This window comes from Micromys minutus (assembly GCF_963924665.1).
Source record: "Micromys minutus genome assembly, chromosome: 26".
NCBI classification, from domain to species: domain Eukaryota; kingdom Metazoa; phylum Chordata; class Mammalia; order Rodentia; family Muridae; genus Micromys; species Micromys minutus.
The window spans coordinates 36,073,958-36,097,595 of NC_137961.1; the positions used below are offsets into that span (position 1 = coordinate 36,073,958).

The following is a 23,638-nucleotide window of genomic DNA, read 5'->3' on the forward strand; positions in this document are numbered from 1 at the left end:
TTTAACTCAATAAAATCAAAAGATCATACACAGACACACAGCATGGGGGAGGGGATCAAAACATGTTCTATGCAACCAAACACCATGTATCTACACACATTTGTCTCTGTCACATTTGGAGAAAAGCAATATACTCTATCATTTGTATTTAATTTTACAGCTCAATTTCTGCCATATTAAAAAGGACATTTAAATTTTTAAAGTTCCATTCCTTACTACAGAATCTCGGCGTCCAGCCTGGCGCCATGCTGTGCTTGGGAAGCGCAGGGCTAGCCAGGGCTTGTGTGGCTGAGACCCGCATGGAGCAGCACTGCGGGCCGCTGTCTACCTGCACCTCGGGAGCTCACACAAGCCCACTGGAACCTGGCTGCTGGATTTGCCATGCACTTGGAGCACTGGTCTGGCCACTGATCCAGGCTGTTTTCCAGACTGGTACATGTACTTTTTGGCACTGAAGCTATTCTGATACGTGGAGCAGACTATACTATTAATGACGCGTGGGACCGACTTCAATAAAAAGGTTATGGGGACAGCAAATCACCCAACTGCTGCTGGAGACATTTCAGCCTTCCAGTCCTGAGTGGGGGACAGCTGACCCCAAGGTTCTATGTGCGTTCTCCTGTGTGTGAGCTACTACAGCATAGCAATGGGAGCAGTGCCCTCACTTCTGAAAAGAATTAGGCTTTGGCCTCAGTTAGCCTTGGGGTTGACTTTTAATTAGGGTTCATTTCTCAGATGGTCTGCTGTTGGGGGCTCCTGTGATCCAGCTGTATGCCTGCCTCTTTATTTTCCTGGAGTTATGTGGACACTAATAGATGATACTATTTATGGCCACCAGGACAAAAAGGATGACACTGTGATCGACCTGAATCCAGAGCATTGCTGTCCAGGGAGAGCACCAAGCAGTGGCCCGGTGGCTTTGGGGTCGCCATGGTGGGAGCCCTGAGCCAGGAGGGGGCCAACAGTGGTCAGAGTTGTAGCTGGTGGGAAGAGTGTGTGGCCACCATGCACTATGCCCAATGCTCTGGTTCTCTCCTAGCAAACAGACTCATCTGTAAAACTCTCAGGGCTTGAGACCACACTGTTAGATCTGGATGAGCAATTTGTACAGAAGTAAGAAGCACTCGGAAGCGAGTGTGCTGGAGACCTCACTGCGGCTGTTTCCACCGCCTCCCTGTCCCAGCCTTCCCAGGGACCTGGGCTTGGGTACACTGTGCAGCCTTCTGTCCTTGTTCCTTCTCACCTGGAGTTTCAGGGACTTCAGACAGACCTGTGTAAGTCATCTGAACGAACGGTTTCATGCAAACAGCATGTGCTTTACTTTATTTCTCATGAGAATCTCCTGTGAGACGTTGCTGTGGTCTTTTTCACCTCTAAGTCAAGAGGCCACTGGATCCTACTCCTACCTGTCTTACAAGAATGTAGCAAATATAGTTGTTACATCCAAAATAATAAGAATCTCTAAGCTTTTAATTACTGATTTTCAGTTCAAGGTATACATACAGATTAATGTTTTCATCCACATCTTCTTTGACTTTCTCTATTAAATAATTTTCCATACTGTTTTTTGCTCTATTCACATAGTTTAGTCCAGCCTTTAATTTAATAAGCATTACTTTCTTTTCTTTCCTTCTTTCCCCTTTCCTCCCCTCCTCTCCCCTCTCACACCCCCTAGCTTTTCAAGACAAGGTTTCTCTGCATAGGTAATCCTGGCTATCCTGGAACTGACCTTGTAGAGGTTGGCCTTGAACTCAGGGATCTGTCTTCCTCTGTCTCCCAAATATTGGGATTAAAGTTATGAGCCACCACCATCCACCTTATTTTTTTATTTTATTTTTTGTCCATCTAATTTTTGTATGTATGAGTGCTCTGTCTGCATGAACACCTGAATGCCAGAAGAGGGCATCAGGGTCCTTTATAGAAGGTCATGAGGCACCATGTGGATGCTGGGAATTGAACTCAGAACCTCCAGAAGATAAGCCAGTACTCTTAATTGCTGAGCCATCTCACCAGCCCCTTCTTTTCTTTTCTATAATTCAATTCTATTAAAAGGTGTATGCACTGACAAGAAAGAGAAGAGTGTTGAGTCCCCTGACTGGAGCTAACAATAGATGGGGGCTGGGAATCAACCCCAGTTCCTCTAGAAGAGCAGTGAATGCTCCTCTAACATTTGAGTATTATCTCTTCCCTAATGTATATTATTTTATACTTTTAAAACTGTTCTCTCCAGGCAGCCTTTTTGTCAAAATATTTTTATTGCAATATCTTTGAAAAATGTATATCAATGAATATATTATTTTGAAAATTTAACTAATATATTTCCAGGAGCCACAAAAACAAAAGTCCCATAAAACAACTATTACTCTTATCCTGTAACAGCAAATGTGCTCTATTTCACAGTTCACTAAAGTGATTTCATAACTTGCAATGGGTTGAGACCTCCAATTTGGCCACAGCAGAAATTTGCTTATACGGTGACTGCCCTCCTCCTGTTGCCCTAGGATGCTCTTTTAGTTTAACGTCAGTGTGTGACCTTTGTCCTATTACGCACTTCTACCTCCAAACCACTCATCCTGCAGCCACCAGACAGTTTTACTCTTTGATTCAAACAGAAGCATGGGGCAAAGGGGACAACAATTAAAACCCTTGCTTCTCTGACAGAGGATCTAGGTTGGGTCCAGCACCCACACAGTGCCTCAACAACCATCCGCAGTGATACTTCCAAAGCCTCTGCAGCATGCACCAGGCACATGCACATAGTGGATGTACAACAAAAGTACAAACAAAAATTCAATAATCCCGAAACCAAACAAGTGTTATGAAATAGTAGTGATCTTGGCACTTCTCTAAAATAATCAACACTGTATACTAACTGGATAAAGTCAAACTTATACACTGAGCTATATGAAGGAAAAAATTGGTTATAAAAATTCATATCCAGTCCAAAGATAAAGCCCAGTAGTACTCAGCAAAAATATTTCAAGTCTGAAGATAGCTTAGGCCCTAAATAACTAGATATATTTATTTTAAAATCACATTTTAAAGCAGTAGTGGCTTATTCCTTTACTCAAACACCTTATGTTCCTTACAATTTGCTACTTCCCTTCAATCAGCATTTCATGTCTTTAGCTTTCTGTCTGACTCCAGCACGTCTCTCGGAAGGGGAAGCTTTCACTCTAGCATTGTGTTGGTAGTGTAGAACATATGTAATAGCTGTAATAGCTGACTTAACTTTCTACAAGTGTCTTTTGCCAAACATTTTACATTACAATAAAGTATTTAAAATATCAAGATGGCAAAGTTATTGTATTAAGATGTGAAAAACAAAGAGATGGTACAGCAGTCTATTAAGAAATAAGCAAAAGGTAGCCTTAAACAGAAAAGAAAAACTCTTTGTGTTCTATTGGTGGGTAGATGGTGATAAAATGCTACAGAGCTTGCTGAGTTACTGCCTAAGCACATGGTGAAGATGATCTCAGAAGCGGGAAGAGCAGCACAGGACACCAGTCTATGAAGAACACTCCTCAGTCCCTCAAGTCAGGCCACAGTGAGCAACATTGGGACAAGTGCGGACGGATGCTATCAAGGCTTCCCTCACCTCAGCTTCCACGTCAGTGTGTGAGCAGACCTGCCATGTGGCTGCCAGTCTCCCGTCTCGGTCCTTTGCCTAGTTCTACCAACTATTTCTTACATGTGCAGCCTCCCATAATACACTGTCAAGTGGAAGACTTTACCATTGTTTGCTTAGGGAGATATCTTCAGGTCAGGGGATATGTGGTGAGCAAAATATAAACTACACCCCTTTTCCAATCAATCTGCTTCAAATATGGAAGCCAATGAAGGTAACTGCTAAAAAACTCTACAATCACTCAATTCCTTAAACAGTTTTGTACTGTATCAAAACATTAGTCTTAAGCTACCACAATGAAAATTAGTAATTCTAAAACAATGCTCAAATTATACTGCTGTACACATGACATGTTAATATTATAAACTATAAATAAATCTTATGGTATAACTGATATCCAACATAAAGTTCTATTTGCCTCACATGTAAAGCAATGGTTAGGCACAGAACAGGGCTCGGCCCAACTGCCACCTGGACCAGCGGAGCCCCAGAAATAAAGGCCTGGTGAGAAGGGGATCAGACTAGTCAGGGGGCAGAGAGATCTCTGCTGAGCGTGCATGGAAAGCACGCCCCTGCCCTGCCTGATCCAGGGACCAGGAACCCAGCATTGGGACCTCTGTTCCCACCCGGCAGCTTTGGGGCGCAGAACAGGGCTCAGACCAACCACCACCTGGACCAGCGGAGATCCAGGGACACAGACCAGGTACAAGGGAAAGGCAAGAACATATCACTGACAACAAGATGGCAAGAGGAAAGCGAAAGAGCATACCCCAGGGAAACCAAGACAACCTGGCAACACTAGAACCCAGTTCTCCCGCCAAACACTCCAGAAAAAGAAGACTCAGACATGAAATCCTGCCTCAAGATGATGATAGAGATCCTTAAACAAGTACAGGAGGAAAAAAATAAAGAATTAGAAGCTTTTAAAGAAGAAACAAGAAAAACACTCAAAGAACAAGAAGAAAAGAGAACCAAAGAGATGAAGGAATGGAAGAAGGAATTGAAAACAGAAATGGACAAAATAAAGAAAACATTAAAAGAGACAATCCTAGAAGTAGAAATCTTAAAAAAGAAATCAGGAGTTACAGATGCAAGCATTTCCAACAGACTACAAGAGATGGAAGAGAGAATCTCGGGAGCCGAAGACAACAATGAAAACATAGACAAAACAGTCAGAGCAGATGCAAAAACCAAAAAGCTCCTAACCCAAAATGTCCAGGAGATCCAGGACACAATGAGAAGACCAAACCTAAGGATAATAGGAATAGGAGAAGGAGAAGAATATCAACTAAGAGGCACAGTAAATATCTTCAACAAAATCGTAGAAGAAAACTTTCCAACCCTTAAGAATGAGATGACCACGAACATAAAAGAAGCCTTCAGAACTCCAAATAGGTTGGACCAGAAAAGAAATTCCTCCCAACACATAATAGTCAAAACACCAAGTGCCCAAAGTAAAGAAAGAATACTAAAAGCAGTAAGGGAAAAAGGTCAGGTAACATATAAAGGCAGACCAATCAGAATCACACCCGATTTCTCAACAGAGACTATGAAAGCTAGAAGAGCCTGGACAGACATCATGCACACCCTAAGAGAGCACAAGTGCCAGCCCAAGCTGCTATACCCAGCAAAACTATCAATTACCATAGATGGAGAGATGAAGTTACTCCAAGACAAATCTAAATTTACACAATATCTGACCACAAACCCAGCACTACAACGAATTATAGGTGGAAAACCCAATACAATGAGGGGTACTACGTCCTAGTAAAAACAAGAAAACTCCTAAGCAAGAAAACCAAAAGAAGAAAGAGACACAGACACAATTGAACCTACAAAAGCAATAATAGCAGGAAACAGCAACCACTATTCCTTGATATCTATTAACATAAATGGACTCAACTCCCCCCAAAAAAAGACATAGGCTATCAGACTGGATACATAAGCAAAATCCAGCATTTTGCTGCATACAGGAAACTCATCTCAGAGACAAAGACAGACACTATCTCAGAGTAAAAGGGTGGGAAAAAAACTTCCAAGCAAACAGCCCCAAGAAGCAAGCTGGAGTGGCGATTCTAATATTGAATAAAGTGAATTTCCAACCAAAAGTTATCAAAAAAGATAAGGAAGGACACTTTTTACTCATTACAGGGGAAATCTGACAGGAGGAACTCTCAATCTTTAACATATATGCACCAAATACAAAAGCACCACATTCATAAAAGAAACCCTACTGAAGCTTAAAAACTACATCTCACCCCACACAATAATAGTGGGAGACTTTAACACCCCACTCTCACCAATGGACAGATCATGGAAACAGAAACTGAACAAAGACACTGTAAAACTAGCAGAGACTATGCACCAACTGGAATTAATAGATATCTACAGAACATATCATCCTAAAACAAAAGAGTACACCTTCTTCTCAGCACCTCAAGGCACCGTCTCGAAAATTGACCACATAATTGGAAACAGAGCAAGCCTCAATCGATATAAGAAGATTGAAAGACTCCCATGCATCCTTTCAGATCACCATGGGCTAAGGCTGATCTTTCATAACAACAAAGACAACAAAAAGCCCATATACACACGGAAACTAAACAATGCTCTATTAAACGATACCAGGGTCAAAGAAGAAATAAAGAAAGAAATTAAGGATTTTCTAGAATTCAATGAAAACGAAAACATGACATACCCAAACCTATGGGATGCAATGAAAGCAGTACTGAGAAGAAAACTCATAGCTCTGAGTGCTTCAAAAAAGAAACTGGAGAGAGCATACACTAGCAACCTGACAGCACAATTGAAAGCTCTAAACAAAAGGAAGCAGATACACCCAAGAGGAGTAGATGGCAAGAAATAATCAAACTTAGGGCAGAAACAGACCAAATAGAAACAAAAAGAACCATTGAAAGAATCAACAAAACCAAGAGTTGGTTCTTTGAGAAAATTAACAGGATTGATAAAACCCTAGCCAGACTAACTAGAGGGCAAAGAGAGAGTATCCAAATTAACAAAATCAGAAAGGAAAGTGGAAACATAACAACTGAAACTGAGGAAATTCAAGAAATCATCAGATCCTACTACAAAAGCCTATACTCAACAAAGCTGGAAAATCTGGAGAAAATGGATGAATTCCTAGGCAGATACAAGATCCTAAAGTTAAACCAGGACCAGGTAAACCATCTAAATAATCCCATAACACCTAAAGAAATAGAGGCAGTCATCAAAAGCCTCCAAAACAAAAAAAAAGCCCAGGTCCAGATGGGTTCAGTGTAGAATTTTATCAGACATTTATTGCCGAAATAATACCAATACTCTCCACACTATTCCACAAGATAGAATCAGATGGAATACTACCTAACTCATTTTTTGAGGCTACAATAACCCTTGTACCTAAACCACACAAAGACCCTACAAGGAAAGAGAACTTCAGACCAATCTCACTTATTAACATTGATGCAAAAATACTCAACAAAATCCTTGCAAACCGAATCCAAGAACACATCAAAACGATCATTCACCATGACCAAGTAGGCTTCATCCCCGGAATGCAGGGATGGTTTAATATAAAGAAATCCATCAACGTAATCCACCATATAAACAAACTCAAGGAACAAAATCACATGGTCATCTCACTAGATGCTGAGAAAGCATTTGACAAAATTCAACACCCCTTCATGTTAAAAATCTTGGAAAGAACAGGAATCCAAGGTCCATACTTAAACATAATAAAAGCAATATAAATAAAACCAACAGCAACATCAAACTTAACGGTGGGAAACTTGAAGCAATCCCACTAAAATCAGGGACTTGACAAGGCTGCCCACTCTCCCCCTACCTATTCAACATAGTACTGGAAGTCCTGGCTGGAGCAATTAGACAGCAAAAGGAGATCAAGGGGATACAAATCGGAAAGGAAGAAGTAAAAACATCACTCTTTGCAGATGACATGATAGTGTACTTAAGTAACCCCACAAATTCCACCAGAGAACTCCTACAAGTTCAGCAAAGTGGCTGGATATAAAATTAACTCAAACAAATCAGTAGACTTCCTATATTCAAAGGACAAACATGTGGAGAAAGAGATTAGGGAAAAGATACCACTCACAATAGTCACAAAAACGATGAAATATCTTGGTGTGACTCTAACTAAGCAAGTGAAGGACCTGTATGACAAGAACTTCAAACCTCTAGAGAAGGAAATCGAGGAAGATCTCAGAAAATGGAAAGATCTCCCATGCTCATGGATTGGAAGGATCAACATTTTAAAAATGGCCATCTTACCAAAAGCAATCTACAGATTCAATGCAATCTCCATCAAAATTCCAACCCAGTTCTTCATTGAGTTGGAAAGAGCAATGTGCGATTTCATCTGGAATAACAAAAGACCTAGAATAGCGAAATCCATCCTCAACAACAAGAAAACATCTGCGGGAATCACTATCCCTGACCTCAAGCTATATTACAAGGCAATTGTGCTGAAAACTGCATGGTACTGGTACAGAAATAGGCACGTGGATCAATGCAATAGAATAGAAGAAGCAGAAATGAGCCCTTGTATATCGTCACCTGATTTTTGACAAAGGAACTGTAAACATCAATGGAAAAAGGACAGCCTATTCAACAAATGGTGTTGGTCCAACTGGCACTCAGCATGCAGAAGAATGAAAATAGACCCTTTCTTATCTCTTTGTACAAAGCTCAAGTGTAAGTGGATCAAAGATCTCCAGATTAAATCAGATACACTGAAACTATTAGATGAGAAAGTAGGGAAAACCTTAGAACACATAGGCACAGGAGAAAATTTTCTGAACAAAACACCAATGGCTCAAGCTCTAAGGTCAAAGATTAACAAATGGGACTTAATGAGATTGCAAAGTTTCTGTAAGGCTAAGGACACTGTCAAGAAAACAAAACAGCAGCCAACAGAATGGGAAAAGATCTTTACCAACTCCACATCAGATAGAGGCCTAATATCCAAGGTATACAAAGAACTCAAAAAGCTAGACACCAGAGAATCAAACAACCCTATTTAAAAATGGGGTACAGAGCTAAAATAAACGTTTTCAATTGAGGAATATCGAATGGCTGAGAAACATCTAAGGAAGTGCTTGACATCCTTAGCCATCAGAGAAATTCAAATCAAAACAACCCTGAGATTCCACCTTACACCAGTCAGATTGGCCAAGATCTAAAACTCAGATGACAGCAGATGCTGGCAGGTTGTGGAGAAAGAGGAACACTTCTCCACTGTTGGTGGGGGTTGTAAACTGATACAACCACTCTGGAAATCAGTCTGGCGATTCCTCAGAAAATTGGACATAGTACTACCTGAAGATCCAGCTATTCCACTTCTGGGCATATATCCCAGAGACACTCCAATATACAACAAAGATGCATGCACCACAATGTTCATAGCAGCTCTATTTATAATAGCCAGAAGCTGGAAAGAACCCAGATGTCCTTCAGTAGATGAATGGATACAAAAATTGTGGTACATTTACACAATGGAGTACTACTCAGCTATCAGAAACAATGACTTAACAAAATTCTTAAGAAAATGGTTGCATCCAGAGAATATCATCCTGAGTGAGATAACCCAGTCACATAAGAACAGACATAATATGCAATCACTGATAATGGGATACTGACCACAGAAAGCTCGGACTACCCCAGAAACAACTCACAGACTGTGTGAAGTTCAAGGAAAAAAAATTATACTCAATCTTTACACACCAAGAATACTTTGACTACTTCTAGGTTACATCCCATTTTACATGTACTTTTTGCTCACTGTAACTAGTAAGACCTTAATGCAGAGTATCAAACCTTAAAAAAAAAAAAAAAAGCCAAGTACTGACAAAAATGTATTCGTATACATTTATGCAAAAATGCTTAAAATTTGTTCTTTTATCTTTGTTTTTTTAAAAATAAAGTTAAAAAAAGATAGCTTAAAGACTAAGATGCATTATAAATAATACTATATAAGAACTCTTCAGAACAAAAAAAAAAAGGCAATGGTTAGAGCATGGGGTCTAAAGTCACAGAGGATGGGTTCAAACCCCAGCTCTATGATGTTTACAGCCCTGTAAGACAGAGTTCTTTCTATTGTCAGAAATTCTCATAGATGTTAATGGAGATAATATTACACTCCTCAGATTAAACAAGCTAAAATGCTAAGAATAATCCAGCACATAATAAATGCTTTAATATGCTACCAAATTTATTTCTTATAATTATATCACTAGTGGTTTCAGATGCCACTGTATTGTATATGTCTTTCGTATACAATGAATGGATAAGTCTTTAATTTTCTTTAAACTATTTCTGGTACAGTGAATCATTTCCAAATTAAGGAAATTTGCTTATAATCACTTAAGCTTTAGAAGATCTAGGGGAACAAAACAAATTGGAGTTACAATACTTTACCTATTGGCACAGAGATCTTTCTTTTTTTGAAGTCTGGTTTAAACACAAAACAGCCCTGTTTAAAAGAGAAAGGAAGGAGGAATAAAGCATAAAGTCAAATTAGGCACAGAACAGGCAAGTCTAATTACCCAAATACTTTATCAACAAGCAAGTTCTTTAAAGGAATTGGGGTGAGAGTATATCTTTCAGTTCCTAAGAAATCATATCACTTTTCTTTGAATATAAAAGGGGAAAAGTCTTGAAAATTTTATCCATTTCTTTCTCCTCAATCCAATAAGTTCTCACACTTGTAGGACCTGTTCTAAGAGACAGACCAAGTTTCATAAAACTTGGAAGGGATTCAACATTAATGATGCACATTAAAATAGATTAAGGTAAAAACACTAATTTCAAGAGGATTTTTTTTAACTTAATTAACTCTAAGTATCTACAACCAGATGTAAGTAGATAATTTTGGCTCTTGTTTCATCTGACATCTTTTCTCAGTTAATAAGCTCCTTTCCATTTATCCATTACAGTTTGACTCCAAACTCGTGGCTAGCATCTGTAGTCAGTTGAGACAAGAGAGCTGTTATGATTGAGGGCAGCCTGGTTGATATAGTTCAAAATCCAAGAGGAAAACCTTGCACAGTTTAGATACTTGGAATCTCGGTGCCCAGGGAGACAGAAAATCCTGTACATACGTTTGTGGCTAGTCTAGCTATGCAACCAAACCAAGTCAAATAAATCAAGCCCTCATCTCAGAAGACCCTCCTGGGCTTGCCACAAATGCTTCTCCTGAGATCTCAGTATTCAAACATCTCTGCTTTCTCTCCCTGGTAAACTCATGGACTGTGGGCCAAACATGGAGAAAATTTCAATGCTCTCCAGAGTTTTCATCCTGTTAAAAGTGCTGAAAGAGCTCACTCTGCCCTGTGGGCCAGAACTCTCATCATTAGCTCTGCCCTTCTGCTGCCTGCCTGCCTCAGATGTTAATACTACCTGTAACAGATATAAGACAGACTTTACATGAAACAGAAGCACAATCCAGTAGAACTTCCGTTAACTTAAATGCCAAATAGCTGCACTGTTTGGTGTCCTTGAAATATAGTTGAGGCCAATGGTAAACTTAATTTTAAGTTATCTTTTTTAAAAGATTTTATTTATTTATTTATTTATTTATTTATTTATTTATTTAAAGTATATGAGTACACTGTCGCTCTCCTCAGACGCACCAGAAGAGGGCATCAGATCTCATTACAGATGGTCGTGAGCCACCATGTGGTTGCTGGGAATTGAACTCAGGACCTCTGGAAGAGCAGCCAGTGCTCTTAACTGCTGAGCCATCTCTCCAAATCAATTTTAAGTTCTCTTAATTCAAATGTAGCCACAGGCTGCTAGGGGGCAATACAAACCTAGGATTTCTCCTCTTACAAACGACATTTTGACTAGAACTCCGGTGCCATCCAGTCCGCAATCCCCCAAAACACTCTCCTGAATTACATTTTTGTTCTAGTTTTTCCTAATGCTCCTTCTCCACTCACTACCTAATATGCTATTTTATTTTCTACATTGCAAGTCAATGAGCATCTTATCTGCTCTCCCAAACTAAGGCTTTCTATTCCCTCCAAGATCCTTATTCTTCAAATCTTAGTCAAACTGTCACTTTCTCCAAGAGCTTCCCTGGTCTCCTAGCAACTTTCTCCCTTGCTAATACGCCAACTCAAGATCAACTGCTTACTAATATTTCTGAGTGCAGAAAGTTATTTTGTTTACGTCTGTATTTCGGTAACTTAACGGACAGTGTGTACTTATACGGAGGAAAGAGTGGAAAAAGCCGCAGGCAAAACGCAGCACATTCTCGGTGCAACCGGTCTCCTAGCCTTGGCGACACGGCCTAGTAGCCCAAAACAAAGCTGGCCTCGAACCCGGACCTGGGCAAAGCCGCCTGAGTCCTGTTCTTCCCGGAGCCAGAGCCCATGAAACCTCGCCGGACTTGCTAAACAGGCACCGCGAATCCGCGGCGAGCGCCACCCCCACGTACCTTGGACACGGAGGAGGTGGCCATGGTCCGCGGCGCCGTGTGCCTGCGCACTACACACTTCCGCGCGCCCTTGCGGAAGCGGAGGCGACTTCCGGCGCGGAGGCGGGGCGTGCGGGAAAGGGAGGCATGGCGTGCGGCTTTCGTAGGTCGATCGCCTGTCAGGTACTGTCCGGAGCGGCGAGCCGGCGGGAGCTGGGGCCGGAGGGTGCAGCGTAGGCCGGCTCTGCCTCCTCCCTGAGCTGCGGAGTGGGAAGACTCGAGAGCACTGGGTGCTCCCTGCCTTCTCATTTCCCGTTCTTCATGCTTTAACCTGGGAGGACTGTGCATGGGCCATGATTAGACCCTGTAGAAATTAATGTTTCTCGTTCGTTTATACTCTTTATTTGCTGTCACGAATAACCTGGTAGTATATATCTCGAATAAGAAACTTTGTGGCTTAGTAAAACCTGTAGACCATGTTCTGCTGATTAAAGCTCTAAATCCAGTCTTGGAGACCATTGGATAAAACAGATGATTTAAAAGTTCATGCTAAAGGCTGCTGCGGAGTGCTCGGATGGCTGAGGAAGTCTGAAAGCACACTTGTGGGAGGTGGTAACAGAAACAGGCGGATCCAACTCCTGCCTCGGGGTTTCAATAAAATGGAGAAAGACACTTGACTATACTCTTTACATGTTCACCGCAGCCCATCCTGCCTGGAGTTTGCTAGTGCTGGCACAGACTATAAAGGGTAGCCCGGGCTCCAGCAATGACTTTAATGTATAACCTGTGTGTCTGTGTTTGTAGTTCCTCCATGAGAAGACGCCGCCAGCCTGTGTTTCCCCCAGTCACACCCCCCCCCTTTTTTTTTTTTTAATTTATTTTACGAGTACACTGTTACTGTCTTCAGACACACCCAGAAGAGGACATCAGATCCCATTACAGATGGTTGTTGGGAAGAGCAGTCAGTGCTCTTAATCGTGGAGCCTTCTCTCCACACTCCCACACCCCCCCACCACTTTTTCTAAAACAGATTATCTCTCTGAACCTGTTGGCCGGTTTAGCTAGGTTGGCTAGCCAGGGAACTCCAGGTGTAATGGTGAGTCTGGTATTAGCTGCGTTTATTGCATAGGACAAGCAAAAATCAATTGACTGTCTGGGCAAGACAACATACCAAAATACAAGAAGTGTAGAAGACAGAGAGGCAAAGAGAATGAAGCAATATTTTTATAGAGGCAGGCTTATCTGCAGAAATGAAAGGGAAGGAAATTCCATTTGGGGAGTTTGTGGCTAGTTGGGGATGAGAAGGGGGCAGGTGCCTCAGATTTTCTTCATAGGCTGTGCATGCCCCATTGGCACCCCAGGGAGATGAGCACGGGCACTGTTTGCTCAATTAAGGAAGTGCTCATGCTTTGAAGACCCTTTTCTATGTTTACTTGCCTTTCTAGCCATAAACCTCCACCCACTGCTGACCTTTATCCCATGAAGGCAAGGTCCGTCCTTAGACCTTGCAGGTGTTGCTGTTCTTAAGATCTTGGCCGATCTGTAAACCATTAATTACCCTATGCTTCCTTTATTCTTGTGTTTATGTGACTAGCTTTTAGTTTTACCATGGCAGGAAATTAACACCTGCCACAACTACTGTCCATACTGATCTACAACAAAGAGGATAGCATTTGCTGGAGCGGATATGGCTGACTAGGCCAGCAACGTGGATTTATGTTTCCCCAATTTCCGTAGTTCCAGTATGGAAACAGTTCCTTGGAGGTTTTACAGTAACAGAACAAAGACAGTAATAAATCAAAGCATTTAAAAATTAGATTTATGGAACCATCAGAGAGGTTGGTTTCGGCAAGATGGAGGTAACTCTTCTATACACCCCAGCTGCTGTCTGATAACACTCTGAAACCTCTGCTTGGGGAAACACTAGGTTTTGTTGTTAATACACTCCTGAAAGATTCTTACCTGTTTGTCAGGATATTAGGTAAACGTGGGAGGTGCCCAAGATGAAATTAATTAGGCTCCAGATCTGCAACATCCATCTTCTCCACAGTCACTGAAGATTTAGTCAGTTAACTACAGACACAGCTTCGTTTTGGCCCTCACTCATTACCAAGGCGCAGCTGTCGTTTTTCTTGGCTTCCTGTACCAGAATTCCACATCTGTGGGACAATCCGGAGTGGTCTCCTTCCTAGAATAGAAACAACCCTTCTTTGTTTACAATTTAGTTCTGTGAAGGTCTGATAGAATTCTACACTAAATCCATCTGGTCCTTGGCTTTTTTTGATTGGAAGACTTTTAATGACTGCTTCTATTTCTTTAGGAGTTATGGGACTGTTTAGGTGGTTTATCTGGTCCTGATTTAACTTTGGTACCTGACATCTGTCTAGAAAATTGTCCATTTCATCCAGGTTTTTCAGTTTCGTTGAGTATAGGCTTTTGTAGTAGGATCTGAAGATTTTTTAAAAATTTCCTCTGTTTCTGTTTTGTCTCCCCTTTCATTTCTGATTTTGTTAATTTGCATACTGTCCCTATGCCTTCTGGTTAGTCTGGCTAGGCAGACTATCTTGTTGATTTTTTTCAAAGAACCAGTTTCTGGTTTTGTTAATTCTTTGTATAGTTCTTTTTGTTTCTACTTTGTTGATTTCAGCTCTGAGTTTATTTCCTACCGTCTACTCCTCTTGATTCTTTTTGTTCTAGAGATTTCAGGCGTGCTGTCAAGCTGCTAGCGTATGCTCTCTCCAGTTTCTATTTGGAGGTACTCAGAGCTTTGAGTTTTCCTCTTAGCACTGTTTTTATTGTATCCCATAAATTTGGGTATGTTGTGCCTTTATTTTCATGAAATTCTAAAACATCTTTAATGTCTTTCTTTATTTCTTCATTGACCAAGTTATTGAGTAGAGCATTGTTTAGCTTCTGTGCGTATATGGCCTTCCTGTTGTTTTTGTTGTTATTGATGACCAGCCATAGTCCATGGTGATTCGATTGGATACATGAGATTATTTCAATCTTCTTGTATCTTTGAGACCTGTTTTGTGACCTATTATATGGTCAAATTTGGAGAAGGTTCCATGAGGTGCTGAGAAGAAGGTATATTCTTTTGTTTTAGGATGAAATGTCCTATAGATGTCTGTTAAATCCATTTGGTTCATAACTTCTGTTGGTTTCACTGTATTCCTGTTCGGGTTCTGTTTTCATGATCTGTTCATTGAATAGAGTGGGGTGTTGAAGTCTTCCACTACTATTGTGTGAGGTGCAATGTATGCTTTGGGCTTTAGTAAAGTTTCTTTTATGAATGTGATGCTCTTACATTTGGAGCATAAATGTGCAGAATTGAGACTTCATCTTGGTAGATTTCTCCTTTGATGAGTATGAAGTGCCCTTCCTAATCTTTTTGATAACTTTTGGTTTAAAGTCAATTTTATTCAATATTAGAATGCCTACTCCATGTTGTTTCTTGGGACTGTTTGCTTGGAAAAAAAATTTTTGTAGCCTTTTACTCTGAGATAGTGTCTGTCTTTGTCACTGAAGTATATATCCTCCTGGATCCTATTTATGTATCCAGTCTGATAGTATATGTCTTTTTATTGGGGAATTGAGTCCATTGATGTTAAGCAATATTTAAGGAATAATAATTGTTTCTTGTTATTTTTGTTGTTAGAGGTGGAATTATGTTTCTGTGTCTGTCTTCTTTTGGGTTTGTTGCAAGAAGATTTTTCTTGCTTTTCCTAGGGTGTAGTTTTTCTCCTTGTGTTGGGGATTTCCATCTATTTATCTTTTATAGTGCTGGGTTTTTAGAAAGATAGTGTGTATATTTATTTTTGTCATGGAATAGTAACCTGGGCTGGCATTTGTGTTCTCTTAGGATCTGAATGACATCTGTCTAGTATAATTCTGATAGGTCTGCCTTTGTATGTTATTTGATCTTTGCCCTTACTGCTTTTAATATTCTTTCTTTGTTGTGTGCACTTGGTGCTTTGACTATCATGTGACAGGAAGAATTTCTTTTCTGGTCCCGTCTAACTGGGCAGCATTGTCTTATGTATGTTCTTCAAGGAAGCCATGGCCTGCTGAAGCTGGTTCAACCCTGTCCTCCTCCTCCTTATCTAGTCCTCGAATACCCAGATTCGGGCCATTTTTAATTTCTCGTCCCTAATACTCCATCTCTCTGAGCACCAGCACTGGAAAGTCACAACCATGTGTCACCATATTTCTCTCTTGCAGGAGTGCCAGGTTCTGAACCCTCCTTCAGTCATGGCAAACACTTTACCCATCGAGCCATGTCCCAGCTTGAACCAAAGTTCTGAAACTGGGCTTCACAACTCTACATTTCAACTAGTTGTGGTTTTCTGTAATGATCTCTGGTCGCTTAACAGAGTTCTTTCTCTTTCTTTCATGTGTCACGTGTCCAAGGAATAACTAAAGCCTAAAATGTGTACCTGTAACAAAACATTACTCAAAACATGGAAATGTCTCTACTGCTAAATTTAACACAGTCGTGAAAGGAGCTTCCTGAAAGTAGACATGTACCCATTTCTGCTTCCTTATTTGTGTGCTAAGGACCAAAACCAGGGCAAGAGGCTAGTACTTTGCCACTAGTTATCTGGTGGCCTTTGCTTGGTTTTTTACTTAATTTTGTTTTGTTTCTTTACTGCTTTTCTGATAAGCAAACCTTTAACAGGGTTTGAGCCTGGGGATTAGTTTTTTTCCATAATATTTACTTGTTTCTATTAAATGCCATAATTTTTGTATCTGTTTGTCTGTTGTTATAGCCACAATGCCTAGAATACTACCTGGTACAGACTAGACACTGGATAAATATTCTTTTAATGAAAATCATTTCTGGATTCTCAGTGATTCGTATCTTTTTTTTTTTTTTTTTATGTATGTGTTTAAATTGACAAATATAAAATCCATTGGAGGACAAGCAGTCCTGCTTGCTGCTTTATTACCAAAATGTGAAGAGCATTTTTGGCACCTCCAGACAGTTGGTGGCGGGGTAATAATATTAATTTTACCAGAACACTGAAGCTGACCATAGGCAGGAATCTGGCTTCTGTGCAATGCCCGGTAAGGACATTGCATTAAGCACATTGGCATCTGTAGCTCTAGGCAGAGCCCCTGGGACAAGGCTATAAGGAAGTACATCCACATCTGAAGTTCCGGGCTGGGCTTTTAAGAATGTGGCAAAGGGAAGTACATTGGTATTTGAAGCTCCAGGTGGCATCCTTAGGAATGCAGCTCAGGACAGGGCGGATTTTGGGATAAAATTATTTAAAAAGAGGACGGATTAAACCAAGCTTTGCTTCGGCCACGAGACTTAGGCCTCATGTCTGGCCGAAGTCATGCTGCAACTTTAACTAACTTGTCTTTCTTCTTTCAATCCTCGCTCCAGCCCTGGGGGACCCATGTTGTTTGCCTGAGCTGATCTCGGGCACCAAAACATGTCATATTCAAACCCTGGCAGTCACAAATCCTTACTTTCGTCTGATAGTTTTGTGTTTTCTAGAATATCAGATGTGTTGAATTCCTTCTTTAATATAGGTTTTACTTATGATGATGTACGTGAGGTTCATTCTTATTAAGTGTATTGATGGCATTCCTTTATTGGTAGTAGTTTTCCATTCACTCTGGAATAGATGTAGCAACAATTTAATTCCATTTTATTTATTTATTTATTTATTTATTTTGCTTTCAGCTTTCCAGAGTATTGGCTCTTCCACCAGAAAGCTTGATTAAGTCAATATCTGCTGTTCCAGTTTCAAAAAAAGAGTTAAGTATGCTCGCAGTGATCTCAAATCATTGAATTTGTGGGCAGTCCAATTTTATTTTTCAGTTTACAGAGTAGTCCTTAACATTCTAGTTCTATTTTAAGTGTTCTGTAGTGAATGTAACGTCCTTTTATTAATTATGCCCGTGTTTGTGCTAGCAATGGTCATGTCAGTCTGTAGGAAGGGTGTCCTAGGCTGGAACACTGGAGACGGTGTGATATCTGAAGCTTGAGTACTGTTGTACTATACTTACTTCACCACTTGGTTGTGTTGTTTTGATTGACTTTTCATTTGAAGACTCCCAAGTGATAGAGAATTTTTGTTTAGGGCTATATAGAGTCCTTATTGGCTTCTTAGGTACAGGGGAAAATATCTTCTTCTATATTAGTCTCATCATCCTAATTTAATTTATCATTTTGGCAAATTATTAGTGCTTGGACAAAATATAGTCTACCCATGGATGTATTACCTCAGGCCACAGGGTCAAAACGTTCGAAGAAAAGAAATTGCATCTACACTAAACATAAATAAAGCTATTTTCATATTATCTCTGAAACAATACACTAATGACAACTACTTATTTTTTTAAAGATTTATTTATGAATGTATATGAGCACACTGTCGCTGTCCTCAGACATACCAGAAGAGGGCATCAGAACTCATTACAGATGGTTGTGAGCCACCATGCGGTTGCTGGGATTTAAACTCAGGGTCTCTGGAAGAGCAGTCAGTGCTTTAACCACTGAGCCAGCTCTCCAGCCCCAGTGATAACTACTTATAAAGCATGTGCATTGTAACCGGAATTACAGCAATATAGAGATAATTTACAGTATTGGGGGTGCATGGAGGATGAATAGGCATAGCACCCAAACATATGCAAGAGTCCTTGAGCTTCTGCAGACTGTAGATTTCCAAGATGTCCTGCAGGAGTCCTCTATCCATTGTTAATAAGAAGCTTGCTACATAGTAGAGTCTTAGCTCTACAGTTTTAACAATGGAGTATGAAATTCTCAGTATCAGTATCCTTTGTTCCCTGAATATTATTAGAACTTTTGGGTGATAGGGAGGGGTGAGTATTCCTCTTTTCATGATAAAGAAAAGAAAGAAATAGAAAGGAAAGGCACACACTAGAGACCACTGACAATCTTACTATTTTTAGTTTTTATAGTGAAAATGGGGCTGAGTGTGTTGTGGTAGATGCCTTTAAACTCAGCACTTAGCAGTCAGAGGCAGACTGGTCTCTGTGAGTTCAGTACCAGCCTGGCCTATACAGTGTATTCCAGGGCTGTGCAAGACCTGTCTCGAAAAGAAAAAGAAATAGACCTACATCCTTTAGGATGCTGGGCTGTATGTCGGGATGGAGAAATGGCAGCACTTAAGAGCACTGACTGCTTGCTCTTCCAGAGGTCCTGAGTTCAGTTCCCAGCAACTACATGGTGGCTCACAACCATCTGTAATAGAATCTGATGCTCTCTGCTGCTGTGTCTGAAGACAGCTACAGTGTACTCATTCATATACATTAAGTAAAATAGAGACTTCCTTTAAAAGAGAAAAAGAAATCTGTATGTCAATGAGTAACCACAACCACTGTGTGCATAGGGCCAATACTCAGCATTGAATTATGTTCACAGCTTCTGGATTTCAAAGCATAGCTATCACATCTTTAAAAGGCTTGTTTTTCCACTAACTTACTGTTTTAAAACCAATTCAGAACACTTTCCCCTTAGTGTTGAAATGATCCACACAAGGTAGTTATTGACAACCATTCTGGTTAACCCAACTGAAAGATTTAAGTCTTTCTTATTGATGGCCAAACCAAGAATGGCTTGTGGGTCTGCAAGGATTCTTGGTGCTTAAGCTCAGGGTGCATCATTTTCCAAAACAAAACCATCAGTGTTCAAGGGGGGGGGGGGGGTTGTACTAGCCATGCCTGATTTCTTTGCAAGACCCAGCAGTACCTTCCAGGCATTGTATAATATGCTTAGAGCTTAGCCAGTGTCAAGGACAGTCCCAGAAGCAGTAGTAAGATGAATGTGGCTGTTGGGGGTGGAAGGCTGAGAAGTGACCAGGCAGACACAAAATACCATCAGGACAGGATGGCTTTACCTTAGTCATTTCAATTGTTTAAAGCAGGGTTTCTCTGCTGCCTTTACTGTCCTGGGACTCAGTGTCAAATACAGAGATCCTCCTGCCTCTGCCTTCATAGCACTGGGATTAAAGGCATGCTCCACCACTCCCCTCTCTATTAATAATTAAAGAAAAGCTTTTTGACAGCTTATGGTTTAACCTGAGTCTTCCTGGATGTTTGAGAGCCATGCTTGTAAGACTGAAGTCACATTACACGTTTTATTAAGAAGCCGAGCTCTATGTCAGGAAAGTGTAATCAGTCCTTGATACACTCAGATCCCTGTCATCACAGTAACATTACGGCACATTACTTTTACTTTTTCTTTATTTTCTCTGACTTTTTAAAAAAATCTCCATTTTTTTGCTTCTATACTACTTTATGCTTTATTCCTCTTTTTGCTAAACAAATTTCTTTAGTTGCCCATAGATTGGTTCAAATAGTTGACTAAATTTCGAAGCCTTAAATGAATTTCTACAATTAATGAGTTGTTTTCAGAACATGCAGTGAGTCATCACAGACCCTGCAGGGAATAATCTTAGAAAATAACAAGAGCACAGTTGCCAACCATTTTAGCATATAAAGGACAAAGAGAAAACCTCACTCAAGACGCTAGTATTGATCATATTTGATATTTTATTTAGCATCCGATCTGTGACTAACAATATATAACTGAGATGTTGTTTCTCAATAGCCCTATAAAGTAGATGCCATTGTTATCATCATTTTACTGAGATACCAAAAGATTGAGCAGTGTCCAGCATTGCAGACATTACTTGGTAGGTAAACTTGGGTTTGTGGTTATAACTCAAACATCATCTTGGATTGGTAAGTAGATGTTGTACTAAATTGCCAGGTGAATTAAGACCCAGAAAATTGTCAGGCATGGCAGTGCATATCTTTAATTCAGCACTCCAGGGACAGAGGGAGGCAGATCTCTGAGTTCAAGGCCAGCCTGGTCTACAGAGGGAGTTCCAGAGTAGCCAGGGCTACATAGGAAAGTCTTGTCCCTCAAAACAAAACCAAAAAAAAAAAGACCTAGAAAATTTTATTAGGTTTTTAATTTTTTATATAATGCATTTTTATTTCTTGTAATTTGATTATACGTATCCTTCTCTTTCCTCCTTCCAAATCTTGCCTTTTTTCTCTCCTTGTTCTCCTTCCATCTCATGTCACACTTTTTAGTGACTGCATAGCATACAAACAAGTACAGGAAAAAACATATTTATTCCTAAATATGACCTGTTCGGTCGTATGATGCTAGTATGTATGTACACATAGATGTTTTTACATGTTTAGTGCCGTTGGATCTCCCTCTGAAAGGCCGCCTTTCCTGTTCCCAGCTTTTCTTAGTTGGCTGCAGTCCTTTGAATAGGGTTGAGACCTTGTAGGCTTTTCTCTGTCTACTTTGTCATGTCCGTTAGTGTCATCCTTATTCAGTTCCTGTTTGGTCAGCCATGTCAGTGATGCTTTATGTGTGTAGCTTCTGACATTATTTGGAGACAATTTCACAGCAAACTCTCTGACCCTCTAGCTCCTGCACTCTTTTTACCCCATCTTCTGCAACGTTCCCTGAGCCTTTCATGTAGAAGAGTTTTGTAGAAGTATTTGTTGGGACCGCATATAATACTTTTTTAAAAAATTTTATCTATTATATATAAGTACACTGTAGCTGTCCTCAGACACACCAGAAGAGGGCATCAGATCCCATTACAGATGGTTGTGAGCCACCATGTGGTTGCATTTAACTTGTCAGATATCTTTGTCTGTTTCAAAGATAGACATCTACACTTAGGTAATACACAATAATTTTATAAAATAACCAAAAACTTAAAAGTTATAAGTAAATAAAAAGTTTATATTTCCTAGCTTTTAATTTCAAAGGTATTCATGAAGAATACACAGGCAATGCTTCTATTAACACCTCTTTTCCATTTTAATGTTTGTCTTTAGAGAAGTGGCAGATTTCCAGCTTTCTGTGGACTCCTTACTAGAAGACAGCAATCACAAGTCACAACTAGACACTGAAGATCAAGCCAAGAGACTGGCAGAGAAGGTATTTCATCTCCAAATTATAATAAGCTTAGCATTTAAAGAAGACCAGAGCTCTACAGGCAACCCCAGTTATAATGAACTAAATACAGTTTCTTGTTCAAGACATCTTGAAAATGTTTCAGTTAATTTTAACTATATGCTCTGAGGGTTAATGGCTTTCAGAGTAGTTGTAAAGGATTCCTTTTGTTTTACTCTACTTTCCGTTGCTGTGGTAAATGTGACCAAAAATGCCTTAGAGGGGAAAGGGCTTACTTGCTGAGGTCACAGTTCACCAGGGAAGGACGTCCAGACAGCTTCAGCAGTAACTGAAGCAGACACCCTGAAGGATGCTTGCTCTCGGCCCGCAGGCCCTCGCTTAGCTTGCCTGTTTACCTAGGGATGGTGGCACCTACAGTGGGCTGGGCCCTCCCACATCAATCAAGAAAGCTTCTCACACACAGTGTCGTGGGACAGTCTGGACAGTGAGGTTCCTTTCCTAGGTGACTAGATTTATGTCAGGTATACAATAAAAAATAATTAGCACACTTCATGTACTAACATTGTTTAGCTGGTGTTTTGTTTTTTATTAGCCACAGGACTGAAATGTTAATTACATTTTATAGATTGAAACTAAAAAAATTTTTTTTGTTTGCTTGGTTGGTTGGTTTTGTTTTGTTTTTCCAAGACAAGGTTTCTCTGTGTAGCCTGGACTGTTGTCCTATAGACCAGGCTGGCCTTGAACTCAGAGATCCACCCCCTCTGCCTCCTGACTGCTGGAGTTGAAGGCGTACAAGACTATCACCTGGCACAACCATATAAGTTTTTAGAGACAGATTTACTTACTCCCCTGCAGCTGGAGTTACAGACAGTTTGAACACTAGCAGTAGAGCCCAGGTCCTCTGGAAGATCAGCCAGTGAATGCTCTTAAGAGCTGAACCATCTCCCCAAATCCCTGAAGAAAGGTTTGAATTTGGAAAACAAGCATGATATATTAGAACAGTGGGTTGCAGTTTTGTAAAATAAGTTTTTGAGAAGAGCATTAAAACTATGAGAGAAATAATGATGTATGTGGAAGGATCACAGAGAAGATGTAGTTGTATGATTTAGTAAACTTTCTGCATTTCTACATTCTATCTCAGGTCAAGTAGATTGAGTGAATGACCAAATCTAAATTGTTTGCTTCAGACCCTGACATAAAGCATGTTGGAAAAGGTTTTTGTTTGTTTTTAATTTTTATTAATAAGGTTATAACAACTCTAAAAAAATGAAACAGTGAAATCACTATTGGAAAAAATATGTGTATTTTAAAATAACTGCTAACGAAGCTTTGGTAACAGAGTAAATAGGGATTTCATTATGAGATCACCTGTTCGGAGGTTTTTTGTTTTGTTGTGTTTTGATTTGTTTTAAGTCAGGATGTATTATCAGGAGTAAATTAATCTAATCACAACACTTAACACTCCGTGTCTTTTAAGTTCTCAGAAATAAAGGTTGGTTGCTCTTCAGTGACAGACTGTAAGAGGGTTTGAATGGCTCTAAAGCTTCATTGTATGTGTTGGGGCACGTGCTTTAGCTGTTGGTCCTGACACCATCTTATTTGTGGCTTTCATGAGAGGTGAAAAAGATATAAAGTGTTTACTGGATGA

General features: G+C 40.1%; 2 protein-coding genes and 1 pseudogene across 4 annotated transcripts in view; 2 read left to right on the forward strand and 1 right to left on the reverse strand.

Moving 5' to 3' along the window:
* ORC3 (origin recognition complex subunit 3) overlaps positions 1–12,130 on the reverse strand; it is a 51,429-nt gene extending 39,299 nt beyond the window's left edge. For both annotated transcript variants that reach the window (XM_080938755.1, XM_080938754.1), the window contains exons 1-2: positions 12,087–12,130; positions 10,064–10,118 (exon numbers count right to left, since the gene is read on the reverse strand). In XM_080938755.1, coding sequence (XP_080794881.1) covers positions 10,064–10,118; positions 12,087–12,110 — 79 coding nt within the window. In that variant the 5' untranslated portion in view covers positions 12,111–12,130. The remainder of the gene's footprint in view (positions 1–10,063; positions 10,119–12,086) is intronic.
* Positions 43–1,074, forward strand: LOC308437381 (4-hydroxybenzoate polyprenyltransferase, mitochondrial-like; annotated as a pseudogene). Its single transcript has 2 exons — positions 43–64; positions 309–1,074. The product of its transcript is annotated as a 4-hydroxybenzoate polyprenyltransferase, mitochondrial-like (transcript).
* A 63-nt stretch (positions 12,131–12,193) lies between the features above and the next one.
* RARS2 (arginyl-tRNA synthetase 2, mitochondrial) overlaps positions 12,194–23,638 on the forward strand; it is a 43,923-nt gene continuing 32,478 nt past the window's right edge. The window contains exons 1-3 of the mRNA XM_080938768.1: positions 12,194–12,248; positions 17,761–17,834; positions 21,912–22,014. Coding sequence (XP_080794894.1) covers positions 12,213–12,248; positions 17,761–17,834; positions 21,912–22,014 — 213 coding nt within the window. The 5' untranslated portion in view covers positions 12,194–12,212. The remainder of the gene's footprint in view (positions 12,249–17,760; positions 17,835–21,911; positions 22,015–23,638) is intronic.